At 56.0% G+C, this 24,015-nt stretch overlaps 2 protein-coding genes across 3 annotated transcripts; one reads left to right on the top strand and one right to left on the bottom strand.

Annotated features, from left to right (window-relative positions):
* Window positions 1–49: 49 nt before the first annotated feature.
* On the bottom strand, window positions 50–3,981 carry DUOXA2 (dual oxidase maturation factor 2). 2 transcript variants are annotated; one of them, XM_037834091.1, is made up of 6 exons: window positions 3,542–3,981; window positions 2,466–2,523; window positions 2,103–2,237; window positions 1,640–1,853; window positions 828–910; window positions 50–420 (listed from the first exon to the last, which is right to left on the bottom strand). In XM_037834091.1, exons 1-6 carry the CDS (start codon window positions 3,686–3,688, stop codon window positions 227–229), a joined length of 831 nt encoding a protein of 276 aa, XP_037690019.1. In that variant the 5' UTR covers window positions 3,689–3,981; the 3' UTR covers window positions 50–226. The 2 variants fall into 2 exon arrangements, with proteins under 2 accessions (XP_037690019.1, XP_037690018.1); XM_037834090.1 differs by having other exon boundaries at window positions 828–1,042.
* A 782-nt stretch (window positions 3,982–4,763) lies between these two features.
* On the top strand, window positions 4,764–23,155 carry DUOX2 (dual oxidase 2). Its single transcript, XM_037834086.1, has 33 exons — window positions 4,764–4,978; window positions 5,260–5,349; window positions 5,588–5,752; window positions 6,282–6,469; window positions 6,650–6,851; window positions 6,971–7,137; window positions 7,565–7,625; window positions 7,767–7,863; window positions 8,312–8,399; window positions 8,700–8,802; window positions 9,398–9,561; window positions 10,081–10,256; window positions 10,480–10,598; window positions 11,460–11,597; window positions 11,809–11,922; window positions 12,087–12,289; window positions 12,618–12,803; window positions 13,774–13,999; window positions 14,087–14,180; window positions 15,849–16,030; window positions 16,553–16,622; window positions 17,031–17,114; window positions 17,661–17,839; window positions 18,020–18,250; window positions 18,431–18,530; window positions 19,185–19,234; window positions 19,521–19,648; window positions 19,942–20,095; window positions 21,246–21,478; window positions 21,712–21,870; window positions 22,185–22,340; window positions 22,444–22,572; window positions 22,893–23,155. The coding sequence occupies exons 1-33, from the start codon at window positions 4,768–4,770 to the stop codon at window positions 23,013–23,015; spliced, it is 4,770 nt and encodes a 1,589-aa protein (XP_037690014.1). The 5' UTR covers window positions 4,764–4,767; the 3' UTR covers window positions 23,016–23,155.
* Window positions 23,156–24,015: the final 860 nt, after the last annotated feature.

Consider the following 24,015-nt stretch of genomic DNA (forward strand, 5'->3'; position numbering starts at 1 on the left):
TTTAAATGTTTTGAAAAATCAAAAGGAAAACAGTTTATTTACAGCTCACACTGGGAAACTTTCCCAGGTGCACGGGGGCGTATCCTGGGACGGGGGCTGCCTGCCGTTCCCTCAGGCTCCGCAGCGCAGGGTCCCTCCGGCAGTTCTCTGGGCCCAGGCCCCGCGGGCACTGCCTCCTGGTCTGCGACGGTCCCCAAGTGGTGTAGGAGTCGGGGTTGGGTCCCCTTCACAGGCAAGTGCTGATATTTAAGTCCAGGGCTCCTGACTGCTTGTGCAGAGAGTTGCTGAGGACAAGAAGAGAGCCCCTTCTCGTCTGACCCGGGCAGCCCTTGACGTTTTGGTCCAAGAATGTGCGAAGAACGCTGGGCCGTGCACGGTGGAGACTCACCAGGGCTCCTCCGAGAATTAGGCACAGGATGGCTGCGGCGGCGCGGACCGAAGGAAAGAGGTTCTGGTCAGGGCTTCAGGCCTGAACTCAGCGTTCCCTCCCCCCATCTTTTGGCGCCCAGCCCTCGCGTTTCCTCCCCCGACACCCACGCTCACAGGCGCTGGAAAGATCTCTAATGTGGGTTACATGATGCACCGGTTCGTGCATTACCTGGGGCAAGATACCGAACCCTTCTGAACCCCCTCTCCTCATCTGTAAAATGGGCATATTGACATAACAGTGCCTGCCTCTATGTACTACTGAGAGGGGCAAATTAGACAATAGATGCGAACGCATTTCGTAAACTGGAAAGCGCGCTCGGGTTTGAATCCTGTCCCCACTCCCATTCTCATCCCTACCCCTCCCGGGCCCGGCCCCTGGTCCGCGCCGCGGTCCTCACCAGTGGCCAGTGTGACCCAAAAGGCGGCGCCGTAGTGAGTGATGAGTGCAGCGGATCCGAGGCGGAGCGGGCAGAGTGGCACGCTAGAGATGGAGATGAAAGCCAAGACCGTGATGAGGGCTGAGGCGCCGGTGGTCAGGAGCGCCAGGCCTCCGTAGAGCGGGACCGGCATGGAGAGCAGCGCGTTGGAGAGGAGCCAGAAGCAGAACGCCACCCTGTGAGGGGACCCGCAGCGCTGTGAGCCGGGAGGATGCGCTCTGGACCCAGCCAAGGGGACCTGGGAGGGAAGAGACTACTCCGGGTCTGAAGCTGGACTTTCCTGCACCTGCCTCATTGAACTAGAGCCCAGAGCTGTTCCTCCAGAGCGCAAGCCACCAAGGGACTGCGGAAGGCAGGTCTCTAATTAACACGCAGATTCTCCCAGCCCACCGCAGTTCCTACAGCCTCGCTCCCCTGTATCCCTAGCCCAGAACGAAAGCCCGGCGATGGGCTGGCGGATGCCAGGGCGCAAGGGGATCCCCAGACGAGAAGCAGGCTCCCAAGCTCTAGACGATTGCTGGGTCTTTCCAGATTCCGAAGGTCTATGTGTACATCGTGACTTTCTGACCCCCTCGAGGCGATACTTCTCACCCGCTGGGCGTCGGGATGTAACTAGAGCGAGCCTCAGAAGGTCCCAGCCCTCTCCTCACACACAGCCCCTCAGCCCCCTTCCACTGCGCGCGCGCGCGCACACACACACACACACACACACACACAAACACACACACACACACACACACACACACACACACGGCCTCCCCTCCAGCTCTCACCACAGCATAGCAGAAGCGTATTGTCCTGCCCGCAGGTATTGGCGATGCAGCCCGCAGGGGCTGCTGGGGGTAAACTTCTCCGCCAGGTAGAGCACGGGATCTGGCAGTCCCTTCTCCAGTGCCTCCGTGTACTTTTCCGCGTAGTTTTCGCCCAGACGCCAGCTGAACCTTTCGTTGTAGTCGATAGTCTCATTCAGCTGCTGCATTGGGGTCCCTGGAGAGAGCGGCGGGTTCATGGGACTGCACACAGCCCAGGGAGGGGACAAGTGGGCGAATTCGGATGGGAAAATAGGGAGGGGGGGTGCCGGCAGTGAGAGACAATGGTGGAGGAAAAAGCAATTTCATGAGGGCCAAAAGCTATTTGAGTCTGTGGGATCTGGGAGGTCCCCTAGCTGCCCTGCAGCACTCTCCCATACCCTGTGGTCTACCAGCCCTAGGAGCGCGCTTGCCCCAGACCCCTCACCTGTGAGTGTAATATTAATTCCGTCCAGGCCCACCTGCAGACCGACCTGGGCCTGGACACGTGCTGAACTGAAGGCCTTGTAGGATGTGTTGGTGCAGACTCTACCCACCAACCACTCTGCGCTGAAGTTGACAGCTGTGAAGAAAGGCACAAGGTGGGGGGTGGGGGATTAAGAAGATAGCATTAGGAGAGTGATGATGGGAGGTGAGGGATCTGGGGATCCAGTGTGGTGTGCATTGTAAGGCCACCAGAAGGAACCTGGAGCAGGGAATCAATCACAGCTCCCCAATTTCTCAGAGTTGCCGTCTGCCCACCTCCTTCCATGCCCAGACCCTCTCCCCATCAGAGGCACCACATACTTACCCACAATTTCCGTGCCTATGAAGAAACTGAGAAGAATTCTCACCAACCAGAACCAGCGCTGCAGGAATGGACACCTAGGTCAGGTCTGGGTACGGCCCACCGGAACCCCCAAGGCTTCTCTTGGCTCCATTTCACTCTTTAGTGCCCCTGAGACTGCCCTTCTTGTTCCACACCCTTTTCCCAGTTACATTCTTGACCTTTTGAGGCTAACCTCAGGCTTACTTTTGCAGCAAGTTCCTCTATGCCACTGGGCCCCTCGCATTTCTTATGTGTTCTGGCCACGTGCCTCCTCTTCTTCAGCCCCATTTCCCGGCCCACAGCACAGTTCTCCCTCCCCCTCCACTTGAGTCACTGCTCTCTGAGGCTCAGTGAGCCCAGGAGAAGTGCTAGGCAGGCAGGGGTCAGCTCCCCCAGGAGAGGGAGGCTCCAGAGCCTGGTAGCCAAGGAAGCAGAGGTGGGAAAGCAGGCTCTCAGATACTGCAGATCTAATGGCCAAGACGTTGGTTTCTCCCGGACTTGAAAAAAAGCATAACTTAATTTGGGGGTGTGGGAGAGGCAGGAGGAGGAGTTCAAGGAAATGCACCCAATCTACAACTTCTAACCCTATGCAGGAGTCTCTGAGCTTTTAGGAAGCAGATACCATACACAGGAGTCTCAACCCAGCACACAAGGGAAATACAGCAACCTGAGTTCTGTTGACTGTCCTGGTTCCTCTGGGCCAGAAGGTCATCATCTAGAAGACTATGGAGCTGCAGTATGGGGAGCAGTGGGAGGCCCCTGCAGCCTGTGAAGCCTAAAATTGGCCCCAGGATTATTGGATTGAGCTCCTACTCTCTGCAGCGGCCTCCCGAATTGACTTAGGGGGAGTCCGTTTCCAGGATGTTTTGACCAGGAGCGCTCTCTGTCCTTGGGAAGGGGTACTAACTGTACCAAACTTCTGGGTCTGCTCCGCCTGTACCTCAGTATGATTACAGATGGAGGTCCTTGCTGCATTCTCACCTGCCCTGGGTCCCCGTGTGACGGCTGTCCGTGACGCCCCTAACCCCAGACCCGGGCTTCTAACAGAGCTCCCTTACCGAGCGGCCGCGGATCCCGGGTAAGATGAGTAAGAAGCTAGTGGCTAAGGCCAGGAACACCACAATGACGATGAGCAGCGGCACGCTGAAGCCCGCGGCATGCCGGGGTCGGGGGTAGAAGGGCAGCACGCCGTCCCACAGGGTCATGCTGCGACCCAACCGGGAGAGAAGCGCAGAGGACTGGAGGGCCGGCGGGCAAGCTGGGTCTGCCGGAAGAGAGGAGAGCGCGTCTTTGGTCCCTGCGCCGTAATTCACTTGTCTTCAGCGCTTTCCGCGTGCAAAAACCCGACCAACGGGCAGATCACAAGAGTCCTACGGGTCGCCCCCAAAGAAGCGCAGCGGAGCGCAGCCTTCGAGAACGCTAGGATAGACGCGGTGGAGTCGGGTTAGCAGGTGAGCAAGCTTACTCCTCACTAGCTGTGGCCAGTTACTTTCTGGGTTTTGCGCTACTTTTGTTCAGTCGCGCGAGACCAGAATCCCTTTTATAGCAGCGTGGGCTGCATGCCACCCGGGTGTTGCGGTCAGGCACGAGGGCGGTTCCGAAAGCGGTCATGCAAATAAGGCGCGAATGGCGCTGGGCCAATGATTGGGAGCCCCGCCTTTGCAGCAAGAGGCGAGTCCCGCTTACAGCTGCTCACATCTGGCGCTGGTTCGGTCCGAGCAGACACTCGCGCCGCGACGAGTTTGAAGACCCAGGGAGGAGGGTGAGAATGTCGGTGGGGAGTGTGAGGACCAGTGGAGCTGGAGGGGTAATGTGGAGGGTGGGAGCTGAACCGAGAAACAAAAAAAGATGTAAATCCTACCGGGGATCTAAACCAGAGATTGCACCAGGGTATGGAACCTGACTTTCCCAGCCTTCGCCCTGCACCTATGCAACTGTGTTTGGGGGCCTCCCCTACTCACCCCTCACACAGGCGTTCATTGAAAGGGTCTGCGGACCTAGGACTTCCGACTCCCAGTTCACTAGCCTCTTTCCCTTCTCTAGAAGTAGAGCCAGGGTGTTAGAGATGGGGAGGCTCTGAATCTGTGTGCGCACCGTGGGAGGCTGGAGAGAGGTCCTGCTCAGAGCTGACATGCCCCAAAGAACTAGTGCCCAGCGGGTTCCCTTGGTCGGGATTAGCTCTCCAATAGGTTGGGGGGAGGGGTGGCAGCGGGGAACAACGTCAGTACCTCGAGGGTTGCTGGGTGTTCTGTAAAGAGTGGCTTACGGGTGCGGGTCCTGGGTGATGCTCCTGACAGCTTCGCTCCAGAAGTTGAAACAGTTAGCGCCTCCTTTCCTTGTGCGGGCTGTAGGTGTCGGGGCCATGGGGATGGTCAGTTCTGTTTGCTCACATAACAGCTCCCTTTCCCTAGGCCTCAGGTTCAGCATGTTCCACACAAGGCCAGAGGCCCTGGTGCTCCTGGGATTTCTACTGTCAGGACCGCTGGATGCAGAGGGTAAGTATCAGACACCTCTGGCTGCGGGGTGTCACCCAGTCCCACTGAGGGTGGGGGAAGAGAGAGGTGCAGAAAGCCGCTCCCTGAGGCTTGAACGTGATCAGGTCACATCGCTACGCGGGACAGGAAACTTCCAGCGCAGCCTCGACGCCGCGCCGGCCTCGCTACTTGGGTCCGGTAGGAGGCGCCCGGCCACTTCGGGAAATGTGGGCCGAGACCCTGGATTCCTTGAGAGGTCGCATAGAGGGAGAAGTTGAAGGGCCGGCTCTTTGTGCCTACAGGCAACAAGGATGAACTCTCACTGCCCTGGGAAGTGCAGCGCTATGACGGCTGGTTCAACAACCTGAGGCACCATGAGCGTGGCGCTGCAGGTGCATCCTGGGGCCCCGCTGGGCCGGAGCCGACCGATCACGGAAGGCAGAGGGGCGCGGGAACCCGGGCGCGGAGAGGCGGGGAGATCGCACTGTCCAGCTGCCTGCGCAGTGCACTCCCATGTACTTCTGGGGCCTGGAGACCCTGAGGGAGGGCACAGGGGGGGCGTAGGTTGAGGTTTGGGGGTTTCTTGGGGACAGAGTGCTCTGGCTGAGCTCTGCTCTCTGCCTCCCGCAGGTTTCCGGCTGCAGCGCCTTGTACCGGCCAATTACGCGGACGGTGTGTATCAGGCTCTGGGGGAGCCTCTGCTGCCCAACCCGCGTAGACTTAGCGCCGCCGCCACGCAGGGGAGGGCGGGGCAGCCGTCGCTCCACGATCGCACGGTGCTGGGGGTCTTCTTCGGTGAGGGCAAAGGCAGGGGGTGGAGGTGGGCTGAGGTTCACCGGGTGCTCAGCTCAGAAAGTCCACAGGAGACCGATCAGAGACTCCCAGCCTCCTGTCTCTTCCCCCTCAAGCAACACTTCGAATCTGCCTTCATCTCGGATTGAAGGGGATGTTGTTGCAGGGGTATTTGGGCCACCAACTCTTTCTCTTACACCTCGTCCCAAACCCAAGAGTATTATTGGACCCCTATTAAAGCTCTTAGGAGCTGAGTCTCCTGCCATCCGGCTCCTCCCCATGCTTATAGCCTCTTCCCGCGTAGAAGGAAGAGGCAGGATCTGTTAGGAGAATGGGAACTGGATGGAGAAGCCCATACATTAATTATATCATTTTGATTTTAACAATAATGTTATGAGGTGAGTACTATGTCTTCACTTTGTGGATCAGAAAACTGAGGCTCACTGAGGCTATGCTGCAGAGCTGGTGGCAGAGAACCCTCAGAGGCCGTCCTGTCCCTTTTGCTCACCGGTTTGCACCGCACGACCCGCAGGCTATCATGTGCTCTCAGACCTGGTGAGTGTGGAGAGACCTGGCTGCCCTGCCGAGTTCCTCAACATCCGCATCCCACCCGGAGACCCAGTGTTCGATCCCCAGGAGCGCGGGGACGTGGTGCTGCCCTTCCAGAGGAGCCGCTGGGACCCCAAGACGGGACAGAGCCCCAGCAACCCCCGGGACCTGGTGAGATGAGGCAGGCGGTGGGGTGGGGGGCTGGACGCGAGGCGTTGGGGCCCTGGACTTGGGTCGGGAAAGGCCCTGGACTCGGGTCGGGAGAGGCCCCCCACCACACACACCCGCGTTCCTGGGCCTCCCTGACCCCTCGGCCACCCCACCACCGGCTCACCGGCCCGGCCCCCGCAGACCAACGAGGTGACCGGCTGGCTGGACGGCAGCGCCATCTATGGCTCCTCGCACTCCTGGAGCGACGCGCTGCGGAGCTTCTCCGGGGGAGAGCTGGCGGCGGGGCCCGACCCCGCCTTCCCCCGCGACGCGCAGCAGCCCCTGCTCATGTGGACCCCGCCAGACCCCGCGACCGGGCAGCGCGGCTCCCGGGGACTGTACGGTGAGGCCGCGGGGCGGGGCTGGGGGCTCGTCGGGGGTCGCGGTGGGGGTCAGCGGGGTTGGCTCGCCTTGGCCACGCGGCCGCTCATCTCTTTCCCTGCGCCCCCACGGCGGCTGCAGCCTTCGGGGCCGAGCGAGGGAACCGGGAGCCCTTCCTGCAGGCGCTGGGCCTGCTCTGGTTCCGCTACCACAACCTGTGGGCGCAGAGGCTGGCCCGCGAGCACCCGCGCTGGGGGGACGAGGAGCTGTTCCAGCACGCGCGCAAGAGGGTCATCGCCACCTACCAGGTCAGCTGCACCTCCTCCCAGGACCCCCACAGCGCCCCGTGCCCTGGACCTCGGGACACTCCATTCCCCCGCAGAGTCCCCATCCTTGGAAAACCTCCACCCAGACACGCCCTTATGGAAGAAGACACCATTCCTCAGAGAGCTAATGTCCGGGAAAAGCCCCCTGAAAATTATAAGGAGGGAAAGAGCATTTTATACAAGAGACTTTGCTTGTGGTTATTATTTAACTTATTCACTATCCCCAGCCCCGCAAATCCCTTCATTCCTCAAACCTTGGGAACAGGACTCCACACTGCTCCTCTTTCAGTTGACCCTTCCATCACTGCCCCTGCCTGGTCCTCATCTGCCCACCTAAGCCTTCCCAGGACTCAGACCCTCTCTGTCCCACCCTCTCCAACTGCCCTCCTTTCCTATCTCTGCTGTTCAGAACATCGCTATGTATGAGTGGCTGCCCAGCTTCCTGCGGAAAACACCCCCAGAGTATGCAGGTGAGGGGAAGGGGGAACACCTGGGGATGGGAGAGAGGGTGGGAGATCAGGACCTAATAGGGGAATGAAGACAGACCAGAAGCATGTGATGGGAGGGTGAGGGGGTACAGAGCTTATTCCTTTTATTAACCTGTCCTGTAGGGTACCGCCCTTTCCTGGACCCCAGCATCTCCCCGGAGTTCTTGGCAGCCTCTGAGCAGTTCTTCTCCACCATGGTGCCCCCTGGCGTCTACATGAGGTAAGAAAGGGAACTGGGCTGGGAGGGGTACTGCACGCTGGCATAAGTGAGGAAAGAGAGGCCTTGGGGTCCTGGGGCTTTTCACACACCTTCCCAGGTCGTAGATGAAGGGAAGAAGAATTGGGGGCCCTGAGACAGGACCCTGGAGTAGGGAGTTGGATCTTAATAGGGAAATCTTCCCAACTTTACTAATGGCTGAACCACAGTTGCCAAGAGCTTGAATTGTCCAGCAGCACGGTTGCCGCCTTCTCCTTCACTTCCACGAAGTGTGGACAAAGTGCTCCCTCTACTTTCAAGGAACACACATTGCCAAATCCCTGCTATGTTCAAGGGCTTTCATGAGCCACCCTTCAGTCCCAGCTACCCTGCATTTGTCTGTCACCCCACCCAGCCCCATCTTGGCTTCTTCCCTGAATTCCCTTACCTCATCCTTGATTCCCCATTTCAGAAATGCCAGCTGTCATTTCCAGAAGGTTCAGAACAAGAATGTCAGCTTCCCGGCTCTCAGGGTCTGCAACAGCTACTGGATTCGCGAGGTCAGCCTGGGGTCAGGGTCGGGGAAGGTGGGTCAAGGTCCGGCTCTTCACACAGGCTGGGAAAAGCAGCGATTCCAGTTCTTGGACATTGCTGCTCCAGGTTGCTGGGAGATAAACGGTAGAGGGTGAGCAGAAAATAATCTGGGGACAACAGCTCAAGAGAGCCTAGGACTGGCCAAGTGTCCTTTATTGTGAAGTGTTGCAGTGGTCCAGGGAGAGAGCCTGGGCTCTGGGGAGGTGGAGGAACTGGGCTTGGGGAGGGACCCTAGAGCCTGCCTTGAATGTGGTGTTTACTTCCAGAGCCCCAATCTGAACAATGCCCAGGCGGTGAATCAGCTGCTGCTGGGAATGGCCTCCCAGATTTCGGAGCTGGAGGACAGGATAGTGGTTGAAGATCTGAGGGGTGAGCCCAGAGCCAGATGAGATGGGGGGCCAGAGGCTGGGGAGCCTGGGGATCCTTCTGGGTTAATTAAGAGGCAAGCCTAGGGCCCCTGCAATGCAGGAACACAGATACACACACACAATTCAAATAGCCTTTAGAGGAAAATGAGACTTGAACGTTCTTCTTCTTTTTTAAACATACTTAGCAGTTTAGTGTTGTTTTTATTTTAAATTATTTCTGTCTGAGCGTGTGTGCATTATGTGCAGGGAGGAGGGCATCATAAACTCTTTGGTGCTTAGGTTTCTAAAGGTTTTCATCCAGCCTTGCCTTGGGGTTAGGGATATAGAGGACATATAGGACACCGAGAACTTACTACTCGGTGACTAGATCAGTCTTAAGTCTGAGGGGAATAGTCTTGCTGGAAAAATTGCCCCTGATCACAGATGGAGATGTTGACCCCCACTAGGGCCATTGCCAAGATAGAGCTGGGCACAGTCTATCTGTAGAGCGGGTCTAGAGGATATATGGCAGTGTCAACAGCCCAATGCAAGGTTGCAGAGCAAAGAATGCAAAGGGTTGGGGGCACTGGGGCTATAGTCTGGTCCTCTCTCCTCAGATTACTGGCCTGGTCCTGGCAAGTTCTCCCGCACTGACTACGTGGCCAGCAGCATCCAACGTGGCCGAGATATGGGGCTGCCCAGCTATAGCCAGGCCCTGCTGGCCTTGGGGCTGGAGACCCCAAAGAGCTGGCGTGACCTCAACCCCAACGTGGAGCCCCAGGTCAGGAAGAGTAATGATAATAAAACAGCTAATGGTTTCCTGTGGCTGACACTGGTCCAAGTCCTTTACATAAGTTAGCTCGTTTAATCTACAAAGAACATTATAAGGTAGATACTATCATTATCTCCATTTTACTGGTGACATAGTTGGTAAGTCATAGAGGCAGGATTTAAATTCAGGCCATCTGAAGTGCACCCTTGTACAACTGCCCCATTCCCGCAGGGTTCCTCCTATGGGTTGTGTGCCCCCGCAGCTGATAGTCATTAGGACCAGGCAGTCTGGGTACAATGGCCACAGGAAAAGGTCTTCAGGCACTTGACAGTGGCCTCACCATGGGCAGGGGCACATTGGTCCTCCCACCAGACTTGTCACCCCGAGGGAAGCTGCCTAGGAGGAAGAGACTCCCCCTGGCCTGAGCAGCGAGCCAGGCAGCTGCTATTGTCCTGTGTCTGAGCAGTGGGGCAACAGTGGCTGCCCTTCCCCAACACACTCACCTGCCTCTCCCCCTGTGGTGCCCAGGTGTTGGAGGCCACCGCTGCCCTCTACAACCAGGACCTGTCCCTGCTGGAGCTGCTCCCTGGGGGGCTCCTGGAGAGCCACGGGGACCCTGGGCCCCTCTTCAGTGCCATTGTCCTCAATCAGTTTCTGCGGTTGCGGGACGGCGACCGCTACTGGTTTGAGAACACCAGAAATGGGTAAGGCCAGCCTGGGCCCCCACCTCAGACTCTACCTCACCCTGGGCCCCAGACCCACTGCCTGGCCCTAGGCAGCCACCGTGGGCCTTTGATTCTGAGCCTGCCCCAGCACCCCCTCCCCAACCCTTTTGGGTCTCTCTTCATCTGGGTCCTTGGACCTGGGATAGCTGGAGACCTGTATCACCTACCCCATCCCAACAACTCCCTTCTTTTCCCCACTTAGGCTGTTTTCCGAGGAGGAGATAGTGGAAATCAGGAACACCACCCTGCGGGATGTGCTGGTAGCTGTCACCAATGTGGACCCCAGTGCCCTGCAGCCCAATGTCTTTGTCTGGGATGAGGGTGAGTGGCCTGGGAGAACACAAGCCACAGTGGGGGAAGGACCAAGTGGGGGTGGGTGGGATCACCCAGTGCTGTCCAGGGAGCCAGCTCCAGGCAGGCCTGTCCCTGTAGGGCTGGGTAGCCTGTACTGGGAAGCCTGCTGCTCCCACTGTGGGGACTGGACTGGCATGGGGGGGCTATACCCTGTGGTCAGGCTGGCTGGATGCTGACAGGGGGGATATGGAAGGGAACTTTTTTTTTTTTGTCCTGAATGAGAAGGTAACTAACAGACTGTTGTTACAGTAGAGTGTACATGTTAAGAGCAGGTTTCAATTCTGACTCTATCAGTCCCTAGCTCTCTGAAATCTGGTAAGTTACCAAACTTATCTAAACCTTGGTAGACACATCTCTCAAATGAGAGTAAGAGGTAGGGTTGCTTTAAAGATTTAAATGTAATAATGAAAATTCAGGGTCTAGCATAAAGTCTGGAAAGTGACAGACACTGCAATACTGTCAACCTTTATTACTAGTCAAAGTGAGGTATGATGAGAGAAAGTGGGTAGTCAAGTCAAAAAGTTAGATGCGGGCATCGTTTAAGAGGTCGTGGGCATAGGTTTTGTTTTGTTTTGTTTTCTGTACCTCCCCACCCTGTATGCCCACTTGCTACACTGTGCTTATAACCTACACTCCTTTGATGCTTGACTGATATCTCATCCTCTGAGGCCTTCCTCTGGAAGGGGACTTTTTGAGGGGACCAAATTCCAGCAAAGGGTCCTGGGGAGAGAGGAGGATACCTTGGTCCTGCAAAGGAGGGAAGGGAAGGATGCCTGGCCAAGGAGTGGGATCCTCAGGCTTTGAGGTCTTCTGTGCCCTCTCCCTCAGATGCTCCCTGCCCTCAGCCCCAGCAGCTCACAACTGAGGACCTGCCCCCCTGTGTGCCCCTGACCGTGTCGGACTACTTCGAGGGCAGTGGTCCTGGTTTTGGCATCACCGTCGTGGCTCTCTGCTGCCTTCCCCTAGGTGAGCCCTTCAGCCCACCCCCATCTCTCTTCTCTTGGATTTCCCACTCTCCACAGACTGTACTTGCCCCTTGTCACCTGCTGCCTTGCAGGGCTAGCTCCTTGGTGCCACAGTTTGGGGCCAGACTCAAGGGGCCTTGGGTGGGGAGGGGCAGCAGCTGAGGCCTCAGTGAAGCTGCCCCTCCCCACTGGTTCCTTCTGACCCCCTTCAGTGAGTCTGATCATCGCTGGGATAGTGGCCCATTTCCGAGGCCAAGAACGCAAGAAGCTACAAAAGAAAGGCAAAGAGAGTGTGAAGAAGGATGCGGCTAAAGATGGGTTACCAGGTGAGATGGGGCTGAGGGAGGGAGGAAGGGAGGAGATTGAAAAGGAGTCCTGAGAGAAAGAAGCAGGCTGCAGATGCCAGGAGAAAGCCAAGCTTTGGGGTGCCGGCTCAGACTGAGTGGAGTTGGCCTGAGGACCACTCTACCCGATCATTCCTCCTCCCCAGCGATGGAGTGGCCAGGCCCCAGGGAGAGGAGCTACCCCATCACCATCCAGCTGCTCCCAGACAGGCATCTGCAGGTCCTGGACAGGCATCTCTCCGTGCTCCGCACCATCCAGCTGTGGCCCCTACAGCAGGTCAACCTCATCCTGTCCAGCAACCGTGGATGCCGTGCCCTGCTGTTTAAGATCCCCAAGGAGTATGACCTGGTACGGCCTGGGCTGCCTCCCCTGCCTGGACTGCCCTCACACACCCCCAACCCCCTTCTCCCTCAAGGTGCTGCCTTCCAAACCGGTCACCCTATCCTCAGCTACAGCGCTCACCTGTGAAGGCCGATGCTGCAGAGAGGGACTCACAAGCCCTCGGACTCAACCTGACCCTCCCTCTTACTCCCTTAGGCTGCTCACCTGGCTCCAACCTGGATGGATGGGGGTGGGAGGGTCAGCTTTTCTCCCCTTCCCTCAACCCAAAGTCCTCTGAGGAGAGGCCATACCGGAAGCTCGAGCTCTGACATTACGCCGCCTTCCTCCCACCCAGGTGCTGCTGTTTAACTCCGAGGAGGAGCGGGCCGCCTTCGTGCAGCACCTGCGGGGCTTCTGCGAGCACTGGGCTCTGGGCCTCCATGTGTCTGAGATGGGTGAGAAGGAGCTGTTCAGGAATGCCGTGACCAAGCAGCAGCGGGAACGCATCCTCGAGGTCTTCTTCAGACACCTTTTTGCCCAGGTGCCATGACCTGTGCCTTTTGGGGGCGGGCTGGCCCAGGGGTGGGAGGGAACCTGGCTGAACAGGACGCCTTGCGGGATGAGCTAAGCTTCCGCCATATGGGTTGGAAATAGAAAATCTGGTTGGATGCTGGCTTTGCCACTTTCTAACTATGTGACCTGAGGCAAGTCACATCATCTCTGCTCTGTGCATCAGTTTCCTTATCTATAAAACAGTAATTAAACAGTACCTATTCCATAGGGTTGTTCTGAGGATTTAGTGAGATAGTCTATGTCAGTGGTTCCGGAATTGTGGTCCCTGGACCAGCAGCATCAGCATCACCTGGGAACATGTTAGAAATGCAAATTCTCGAGTCCCTCCCCAGACCTACTGAGACAGAAATTCTAGAGGTGGGTCCCAGTGATCTGTGTTTCAGCCAGCTTTCCAGGTGATTCTGGTATACTCTAAAGTGCATCGCTGTGCAAAGTGCATGGTCTATGTACATCACCTGGCATAAATGCTTGGTACATTGTAGGCATTTAACAAATGGTAGTCACAAGTATATGACTTTGAAAATCTTTGTACGATAGGCAGAAACCAAATAAATCATAGGCACATGGCAGCCCTCTCTGGATTGGCAAGAGAGCAAATCCCTAACCTCTTCCCATCCATCCACCATGTCCACTGTCTTCTGTCCCCAGTATAGGCTCTCTCACTTTGCCTTCAAAACTTTGTGCCCAGCAGTATCCCCATTGTATGAAGCTCCTGGCTCTCAGGTCCTGGGAGAAAATTGGCTGGCTGCTGGAGATTTGATTTGCTCCTTCTGCAGGAGAGCAGAGGCCCAATCAGAAGTATACCTAAGGACCAAGAGCAGCCACCAGGGCTCCACCTTTCTGATTGGGACTTTGGGAAGATGGGCAGGGTCAATGAACTGCTTCTAGTCCAGGTCTCACTTCCTTCTCCCACTCCCTGTGCTGCTGCCCAAGTGCAGGTGCTGGATATTGACCAGGTGGCCAAAGGGACCCTGCCCGAGGACTCACCACAGAAGGTGCGGGAGGCCCTGACATGCGAACTGAGCAGGGCTGAGTTTGCTGAATCCCTGGGCCTGAAGCCCCAGGACATGTTTGTGGAGTCCATGTTCTCTCTGGCCGACAAGGATGGCAATGGCTACCTGTCCTTCCGGGAGTTCCTGGACATCCTGGTGGTCTTCATGAAAGGTAGGAGGCTTGGGGAGTCAGTGGCCATTTAAGGAGCCAGGTATCTTTCGGCAAGGAGGTGACCTGCATCCCCCTTTCTCTTCCCAGGCTCCCCAGAGGACAAGTCCCGCCTGATGTTCACCATGTATGACCTTGATGCAAATGGCTTCCTCTCCAAGGATGAATTCTTCACCATGATGCGGTATGGGGTGGGCTCTTCCAATCCTAAGATTTCCTGACGGATTAAACAGGAAAGCAGGTCAGGTCAGAGGAGGGCAGGCGAGAAGGCTATGTGGTCATCTGCAAGGAGCGGTGGGGGTCAAGGCTGCATCCTAGACTCTCAGAGCGTCCAGCTTCAGAAGGTTACCTGGCCGGGCCCCCTGCCTCTTGGAGAATCTGTTTGCACTGTCAACACTGGCCAGAAACACCTTCCTACTTAAAACAAAAAATAAGAACATTAACCAACATGTCCAACAACCAAAATCCACTAACCCCTTATGAATGCCTTTGGATCTTTGTAAACTCTTTCATATCACCCAGCATGCCCAACATTGCTTTACACACATTCTGCTTTACAGAATGAAATGATGGATGGATGGATATCTTTTGTCACTCTTCCAACGTTAATCACCGTGGCAGTCATGAGGAGAAACATGGAGGGTTCCTTTAAACTCCAACCCTTCTCTCTTCCTGCTTCTTAAGTGATTTCTGTTTCTGGTGTGCTGATAAAGGCCAGCTTTGAGCATCATAGAGTTCTTATTCCCAAAAACAATGCTTCAGTAACACTTCCCCTTCAGCTCCACAAGGGTAGGGTTCATATCTCTCTTTGTTCACTGTTGAATCCACCCCTTCCACACTGTGATTGGCACATAGCAGACATTCAACACATAGTCACTAAAAAAAAGAAAGAAACAAAATGAACAAATGAATAAATACAAATGAAACAGCCCAGATCCTTTGAACTTTTCTACCCCTTTAGTCCTTTCCATGATTTTAGGGCATTTCCCTTCATTGCCACATCCCTCCTACAGTCCAGATACCCAGACTGGACAGGGGACTTCCAAAAGCTCTAGGCAAAGCAGATTGCAGTCCTTATCTCCCTGGGTGTCTCTTTGTGGGTCCAGCCCTGGGCAGAGCACTAGGGAATCTAGAGAGGGTCCCTGCCATCAGGGCCTGAGCTCTCACCTTCCTGTCCTGTAACTCAATGTGGATCTTGTTTAGTTTCAGTGGGATGAGGGTTTTATGTGAGGGCGTTGCTTCCTGTGCCTTGTGGGCCTGGGTCTTTTTCTGCTGGATTCACATACACGTGCATGGTCTATTTTTGCTCCAACACACAGCCTAAGGAAAGAGTTTGGCCACTGCAGCTGCCACTGGGGGCACTGTCATATTGGCCATGGAGACACTTCTGCCTGTACCTTAAGGTGTTGGTATGAGGAAGCAGCAGCCATCACAGTTACCCTGCCTGGCCCTGCTGCCTCACGCCTCCACTGGGCTGTGAAAGTGGGAGCCCAGGGATGGTGTGGGAGGCATCAATGGGAAGGAGAGGGCAGAGAACCTGACATGAGAGAGGGCCATGGTATGACCTGGATGTCCCAGCACTTCGTGGACATTCATACCAGCTGTGGATTCCCCCATGTGTGAGGGCTGCCTTCTCTAACTGGTCGGGTCACTTTCAATTCTGTCCTGCGTGAGCCCATGGCCACCCCACCCAGCTTAGTGTCAGCTGCAGGGTGGATAAGCACCTTCTCAGTGCCACTTCCTGGGTCACTGGAAACCACATTAGATAATCCGGGGCCTGCCCCACCCTGCACCTGCCCCAGCCTAACCCTGTGGGGTGACAGCTTGCTTGTTTCTCGGGTTCTCCCCTCAGGTCCTTCATCGAGATCTCCAACAACTGCCTGTCCAAGGACCAGCTGGCCAAGGTGGTGGAGTCCATGTTCCATGAATCGGGCTTCCAGGACAAGGAGGAGCTGACGTGGGAGGACTTCCACTTCATGCTGCGGGACCACGACAACGAGCTCCGCCGCACGCAGCTCTGCGTCAAGGGTGGAGGTGAGTATGCAAGGAATGGTTGGAGTCAGGGAGGGGCATGTCTTCAGAATGAGACTTCCTGGTGGAAAGGACCCAGGCCTTATTCTTCTCTGAGTCCCTAGTGCCTAGTATGGAGCCAGGCATGTGTAATCAGGGGTGTCACATAGAGGTGTGCAATTTGTGCACTGCACAAAGATGCCCAACTGAGGGGTCAGGGGTGGGCTGAGACCCGGCCTATATGCTGCTCACCAAGCCACGGGTGTGGGGTGTATCTGTTCAGATGAAGAGGTGCTGTTTTCTTTACACAAAGGCAATGTCCATGGAACTGCAGGGAGATGCCCTTTTCTAATTTGCAGAGTGGCTGCCTGTGTATAGCGGGAGCTCGGTATGGGAATGAGGCTGGATTGAGAAATCTGTACATGACCAAGTCACTACCAAGTGTACTAGAAGCCTTCCCGGAGGGGCAGGGGAAAGGGAGAGTCTTCCACCCCACCCCACTGCCCTCGTGGGAAAGCCTGTCCAGCCTCTCGTTCTCCTCCCCAGGTGTTGGGGACATCTTCAAACAAAATATCAGCTGTCGAGTCTCATTCATCACTCGGACTCCTGAGAAAATGTGAGTAGGAATGGGGCATTAGAAGTTCTCCTTGGCCAGGTCTTTTGCAAAGAAACAAGGGAAGTAGGGCTGGTGGAATCAGCCCCCGGGGTCAGACATTTGCCCTCTGAAAGTAGCTCTCAGCACATGGTCAGCCCCAGCCCAGATTCCAGCTGCCTCCTGAGCCCGCATTCTGCCTGGGAGCCTGGCTCTCTCCCTGCCATTCCAGGCCAGAATCATTCCTCAAAAGAGATTACCAGCTCGTATTCATTCACTCTGCCTTCTTCCTTGCTTTGCTTCTCTCTGACCAGTTTTATGGGCAGCTGCTGTGGACAGGGATGGGTCCCAGGGCCCCGCAATCTCTGACTTGGCAGCTCTTCTCCTGGCTGCAAAGACAAGGGGAGAATGAGCCCATTTTCCTTTTCTCAGATCCTGCCCCAATGGACGGGGGCTCTCTGCCTTAGAAGTCCCAGAGCCGAGAGGCCATGGGTTGAAGAAGAGGTTTGGCAAAAAGTGAGTGTTTCCCAGATTCCTGGGTCCAGAAGACATGGAGAGAAGACATGGGACCTGCCCATACCTCATCACACATTAGGAACCATCCTGAGTCTCATTCCATTTGTCCCTGACCTGAAGGGGGATGGGGAGAGGTGATAGAGCCAAATGACTCTTCAGCTTCTGCCAACCTCTGCATGCCATTCTTCAGACAAGGGTCCTTGCACTCAGAAGCAAAACTGAGATGGCAGTAAGGGGGGTCCTTGGCTCCTACCTGCTTTGGGCACAGCAGTGAGACCTAGGCAGGGAGTGGGGAGAAGGAAGGTTAGAGTGAGCAGAAGGAGGAGATGGAAGATGGTGGAGAAAGAAGAATGGGTGGATGAAGCAAATAAAGATGGGAGGTGAAGGGCTGGAGGAATGAGGGTCCATCCCAAAATGCTTTTGCCCTTCATCTGTTATGGCCCATCCTGACCCCTGCCAGGTCACTGGGTCTCCTTTCTTGGGGCGGCATTTTGGGGAGGCCAGGGTGCTCCGACCTCACTGCTACCCTGTCCCCCATTGCTGCAGGGTGGTGGTGCCCCCTCCCCGGCCATACACGGAGGCGCTGCGGGAGAAGATGCAGCGAGGCTTCCTGGCCCAGAAGCTTCAGCAGTACAAGCGCTTCGTGGAGAACTACCTGCGGCACATCGTGTGCGTTGCCATCTTCTCAGCCATCTGTGCCGGCCTGTTTGCAGAGCGTGCTTACTGTAAGGGCTCCAGATTCTGGCTAGTGGGCAGGCCCCAACCCTCGGGGAGAGTCAGACTTGGGGAGAATTGGGGAGCCCTCTGGTTGCTCTTCCTGATCCTGAGTGTCCAGGTGGGAGAGCCCAGGTGTTCTGACCTTGGGCCTCTTGTCCCACGCGGACCCATTCTCCCTCCTTCCCCAGACTACGGCTTTGCATCGCCGTCCTCAGGCATCGCGGAGACCACCCTTGTGGGCATCATCCTGTCGAGGGGCACAGCGGCCTGCGTCTCCTTCATGTTCTCCTACATCCTGCTCACCATGTGCCGCAACCTCATCACCTTCCTGCGAGAGACCTTCCTCAACCGCTACGTGCCCTTCGATGCCGCCGTGGACTTCCACCGCTGGATCGCCATGGCTGCCGTTGTCCTGGCCAGTATGTGGCTCGGGGGCACCCTCCCCTTTGCTACAGCCCCCTGGGTCTAGCTTTGGGGCAAACAATGAGGAGACTGGAGCTCCTTAAACCTCCCTCTCTCCTGCCCTTGTCTCCTCTCTTGCTCTGGGTCGGTGGTATAAACGGCCCTGGTTGGCATCTCTAACAGGGTGTGTCTCTCAGTTTTGCACAGTGCTGGCCATGTGGTCAACGTCTACATCTTCTCAGTCAGCCCCCTCAGCTTGCTGGCCTGCATCTTCCCCAATGACTTCATGAATGATGGGTCAGTACTGGGGAACCTAGGGGTGGGCCTTAGGGGATAATAGAAAGGAAATAGAAGGCTCTAGAAAATCAGCTTCCTCACTGAGTGAGCGTGAGGAGCTAGCTCCTTTGGGGAAACTGAGAGGTGACTTCCTTGGCCTCTGGATGGCAGCTGGCCACGAATTTGGAGACTCTTTCCCACATGTGCTTGACACACCATTTGCTACTTCTGCCTGCCATCCATTCATCAGGTGAACATTTATGAAACACGTCCCATGTATCCATCCAGGTGATGCCAAGATACACGTGGTCATTCAACAAATACATATTGAGCATGTACTGTGTGCCTGGCATACTGTGTTCCAAGCATAGAGATTAGAGCTGTGAACAAAACACAAATCCCTGCCTTCATGGAGTTTACAGAATGATGAACCAAGCATTCAAGGAAGAAGCAAGGGCCAACCACAGGAAGAGAGTTCAGGATAACACTGGAGGAAAATTTGCTGAGGGTGCAGAGGGTTGGGCTGTGGAAGGCTGGGTGCCATGTCCCTTGAGAGGATACCTAGGCATCTGGGCGGACGAAGATGACCCCAGTAACTTCACCAGTTGGGCTAGCAGAAATGGACTCAAATTTGGCATGACAGTAGCAGAGGTTGAGTGTGTCTTTGCCCCACAGGTCCCAACTTCCCCAGAAGTTCTACTGGTGGTTCTTCCAGACGGTCCCAGGTAGGGGCTGGAGCTGTGTGGGGGACCTGGGGGCTCCTTCTGGCTGAGGACTTCTGCCTCTGTTTCCATCTCCCCCTGAACACATTTGTCTATAGAGACCAGCAGACTCATTTCTAGTCTTTAGGACAAGCCCCAGGGCCAGCCCCTGCAGGCAAGCTGTTCTATGGGCTGGGGAGGGATGAGAGAGGTCAGGGAAGGAGGGCAGGAGGGGAGAACGCTCTGTCATATTTTCAGCCCAGGCTGAGGTCCTGAGACTCCCCACTGACCCTGTTTCCCCCACCCCAAGGTGTGACGGGGGTGCTCCTGCTCGTGGTGCTGGCCATCATGTATGTCTTCGCCTCCCACCACTTCCGCCGCCACAGCTTCCGGGGCTTCTGGCTGACCCACCACCTCTACATCCTGCTCTATGTCCTGGTGAGGGACTTCTCTAGGCAGGACCAGGATGTGGGGCAGGAAAGAACACTCATGATGTGTGCATGTGGTGGGGAGGGGGGAGGCAGGCAGAGGTGGAGAGGAAGGGTGGGGAGGGAGGAGAGAGAATTGGACCGAGCTCCAGTATCTCAGTCAGGGCTGAGACCCAGGCTTTGGAGCCTCTGCCCGCCCCATGTAGCCAGCCCAGACCCAGTGCAGGAAGTATCTGGGCAAGGGGGAGGTGCAGGGAGGAGGCCTGGCTGGACTGGAGCTGTACTAACTGGCCATGTCTCCAGCTCATCATCCACGGCAGCTTTGCCCTGATCCAGCTGCCCCGTTTCCACATCTACTTCCTGGTCCCAGCGCTGATCTATGGGGGAGACAAGCTGGTGAGCCTGAGCCGGAAGAAGGTGGAGATCAGCGTGGTGAAGGTGGAGCTGCTGCCCTCAGGTACCAGACCCTCCTGGCCCCGGGTGGCCAGCACCAGAGGACAACCCCTGGGATCTGGGGAGACAGCTCCCCGGGCCTCCTGACCCATCGCTGCCTCTGACAGCCTCTTGTGGACTACTGCTGCTTTCCCAATGGAAATGCAGCCCAGGTCAGGGCTGTGCTTAGCCCCCAGGGAGCACATGCTGACATGAGAAAGACTTGAGAGGATGTGGCTAAATGTGCATACTCAGGGGTTTGAGGATGAGAAAGACTCCCACACATGTGGTCCGGCTCCAGGGAAAGTGCAGGGCGGGGAGCCATCTCTTCTCTCAGAATAAACCCCCTTTGGGACAGAAGATGCTCAAGTCCAATGTTGGCCCAAGTGGGGATTTGTGTCACTACAGAGGGTGGCCAAAGGTGATTTTAGGTGTCGCAGGACAGTCTAAACTTCAGGACTCATATAGTAAGAAAGTTCATCTCATTTCAATTTTATTTCAATCAAGATTACCTTAAGGACAAAGTCTCAGAGTGGCATAAGTATGTCTTTTGCGCTCTCCAGCACCTGCTAATCTTTTTCAACCAAGAGAGGGCAGCTGTGGTTAGGCCACAAACAGTATCCCGTTAAAATTTGATAACAAAATGTGTTGCCTTCTATTCAGAGCACAGGATGTTGGCTTTCCACTTAACTTAATGATCTGACATTTCCTATTATGAGAAATTGGATTGAAGAAGTAAGCCAATTTAAAGGAAACATTAGATAAATGATAGTACAAGGAGGTATACAGACAAGACCAAAATCATAAAGGTAGCCCTCAAACGGTGAAGGTGTGGTGAGCACTGAGATGGCCCATGGAGAGCCTGAGGAGCCTGTGGGGGGCTGGGGTCCCCCAACCCAGCACGCTGGCAGCCAGGGAGTGGTAATGGTCCTGGGCCCTCCATGGGAAGAGGGTGCAGAGAGGGGTTGGAAGAGGGGAGCAAGGAAGCCCGACTCTTGGGTTAACATGGAACAGAAGGGAGCCCTCTTACTCCCTGCTCCAGAGAGCCCCCCTTTTTCCGTCCACATGTGCACTCCCTGTGCCTCAGGCTAGTGGAGAGGAAAGGGTATCTGCTAGTCCTCAGGTTCCAGGAGGAGGCCTTCTGATCTATGCCCTTCCCTGCCCACGATCTCCAGGAGTGACCCACCTGCAGTTCCAGCGGCCTCAAGGCTTTGAGTACAAGTCGGGGCAGTGGGTGCGGATCGCCTGCCTGGCTCTGGGGACCACCGAGTACCACCCTTTCACACTGACCTCTGCACCCCATGAGGACACGCTCAGCCTGCACATCCGGGCAGTGGGACCCTGGACCACTCGCCTCAGGGAGATCTACTCACCCCCGACGGGCGACAGCAGTGCCCGATACCCGAAGGTGCCACATCACTGGGGATAACACTTTGGGGCATCTGGCATTGACACAGGGTCCCTGTTCACCTCCATCCTGAGACTAGAAGCTCCTGCCACCCCAAGGCCAGGCTGGGAGTCAGGGGTGCCTCAGATGAGCCTGGGTTGCCCCCCAGATCCTTGCCTTCCTTGTCCCCTCCATTTCTGGCCTCAGAACCAGGGCAGGGTCAGGCTCATCTCATCTCTTCCTTCTTTTTCCAGCTGTACCTCGATGGACCATTTGGAGAGGGCCACCAGGAGTGGCATAAGTTCGAAGTGTCAGTGCTGGTAGGAGGGGGCATTGGGGTTACCCCCTTTGCCTCCATCCTCAAAGACCTGGTGTTCAAGTCATCCTTGGGCAGCCAGATGCTCTGTAAGAAGGTGAGTGCCCCTCCCCCATTCTGCTAAGGTATGGAGTGGGTGTCCCCACATCACGGCAGAGTGATGAGAAAAAGCCTGTCGCTCCCTCACACTGAGTCTGCAAGGGCCATATATACCCAGTAGTCCAGATACCAAATGTTTGAGGCGGGTAGGGGTATAGCCAGAAGGGCCTCTGAAGGGATCTGTTGGTTAGAAGCCTCAGATCAGGCTGGTGGGTCGTGCTAGAGACTTGCTGTCCACAAGGAGACTGGGCTACCTGGGGTGGAGGGACCTTAAGCTGAGCTGAGTCCCAAGCTTCAGCCATGTGTCCCCAGATCTACTTCATCTGGGTGACGCGGACGCAGCGGCAGTTCGAGTGGCTGGCTGACATCATCCGGGAGGTGGAGGAGAATGATCACTGTGACCTGGTGTCTGTTCATATCTACATCACGCAGCTGGCTGAGAAGTTTGACCTCAGGACCACAATGCTGGTGTGTCAGGGCCAGCCAGGCAGGGTGGGTGGGCCACTGTCTAGGCTAGGAGCTGACCCTGACTGTGCTTGGTTGTGACCTTCCTGCTTCCCTCCCTCCCCAGTACATCTGTGAGCGGCACTTCCAGAAGGTTCTGAACCGCAGTCTGTTCACGGGCCTGCGCTCTGTCACCCACTTTGGCCGTCCCCCCTTCGAGCCCTTCTTCAACTCCCTGCAGGAGGTTCACCCACAGGTCAGCACTGCCCCCACCCGCCTTGGCGGCCTCAAGGCTTTGCGTACATGTTAGGGCAGCGGGCACGGATCACCTGGCCTTTCCCTGTCAGGATATGCTAGCCCTCAAGCACCATGGAATCCACCCTTGGATGGGGCCGAGTGTCGAAGGAGGGCTTCAGCGAAGACCCCATAGCTCAAGCTGCCTCCTCAAGACCTGGTCCGATACACTGGTCACTACAACCAGACTTGAGAAGGAGCTTCTTCCCAGGGGGTGAGCATCTCCAGCCTGCAGACCTCTCCTTGCCTCTCTGACCGCTCTCTCTGCACCCCTCCTGACAGGTGAAGAAGATTGGGGTGTTCAGCTGTGGCCCTCCAGGAATGACCAAGAATGTAGAGAAGGCCTGTCAACTCATCAACCGGCAGGACCGGGCCAACTTCATGCACCACTACGAGAACTTCTGAGCTGCCCTCCCCGACTCACAATGCCAGTCTGCTGCCCTCCCCTCTGTGAAGGAAGGTTGCCCAGGCCTTCCAGTAACTTCTCTATCAGAATCCACCTCAGGCCCCGGCTGGAGAGCCGCAGGAGCCCCTCCCTCATTGCCTACCTGTTCCATTCTCTGAGAAGTTAGAGAAGACCCCTTGGCTCAAAGTATGGCAGATGGCAGCAGGGAAGATGGGGAGGGGACAGCCAGGATATTCCGTGCCTTGTGAGGACTGTGAGGTGGTTGTGTGAGGAAGGGGATGAGATGCAACAGCTTTTGCCTCCTATATGTCCCTACACTTCAGTTTTCCGCAAAATCATTGTATGGTTTTGGTATTTTCTTGGCTTAGGCATTTGAGGGAGGATGGGGTGGGGATACCTGAGAGAATCTCCTCCAAGTCCAGCTCAGAGCCTTGATTCTTAGAACCTGGACGGCCCAACTGCCTCAACACAGTCCTCAAGGCATTTTCTCTCCAGCTGCAAAAAGGAACAGCCCCCAGCCTTTCCGGCCTGACGTTCCTGGTGTTGGCCAGCAATGCCTGTGCCCTGCCCCCTTGGCAGGCCACTCTCTGGCCTTTGGGAGCAGCTCCTGGGCTCTGGGACTGAGGGAGACCAGCCTTTCTGCCAGACAACAAAACACTCCCTCTCAGTTTCCCCCTTCCACAGAAGTTGGGTGGCCAGCTGTCTCAGTTTGCCTGGAAATCTCTAGTTTTGGCACTGACAGTCTCATGTACAAGCAACCCCCTGAGTCCTGAACAAATTAGGATGGTTGTTCATCTTCCTTACACAGGAGCCAACCTGGGAAGTCACCTCCACACTAGGATCTTCAAGACCCCTCCTTTTCCTTCTTCAGCTTTTCCCTAAAAAGCTGAGTTAAAACAAAATTAATTGAGGTATAATTTATATACAGTAACATATACAAATCTTAAAGTAACTATGTACATGTTAGCACTCCCCAGGTCAAGATATAGAACATTTCAT

The sequence above is a fragment of the Choloepus didactylus genome, chromosome 4, assembly GCF_015220235.1.
Source record: "Choloepus didactylus isolate mChoDid1 chromosome 4, mChoDid1.pri, whole genome shotgun sequence".
Classification (NCBI taxonomy): Eukaryota; Metazoa; Chordata; class Mammalia; order Pilosa; family Megalonychidae; genus Choloepus; species Choloepus didactylus.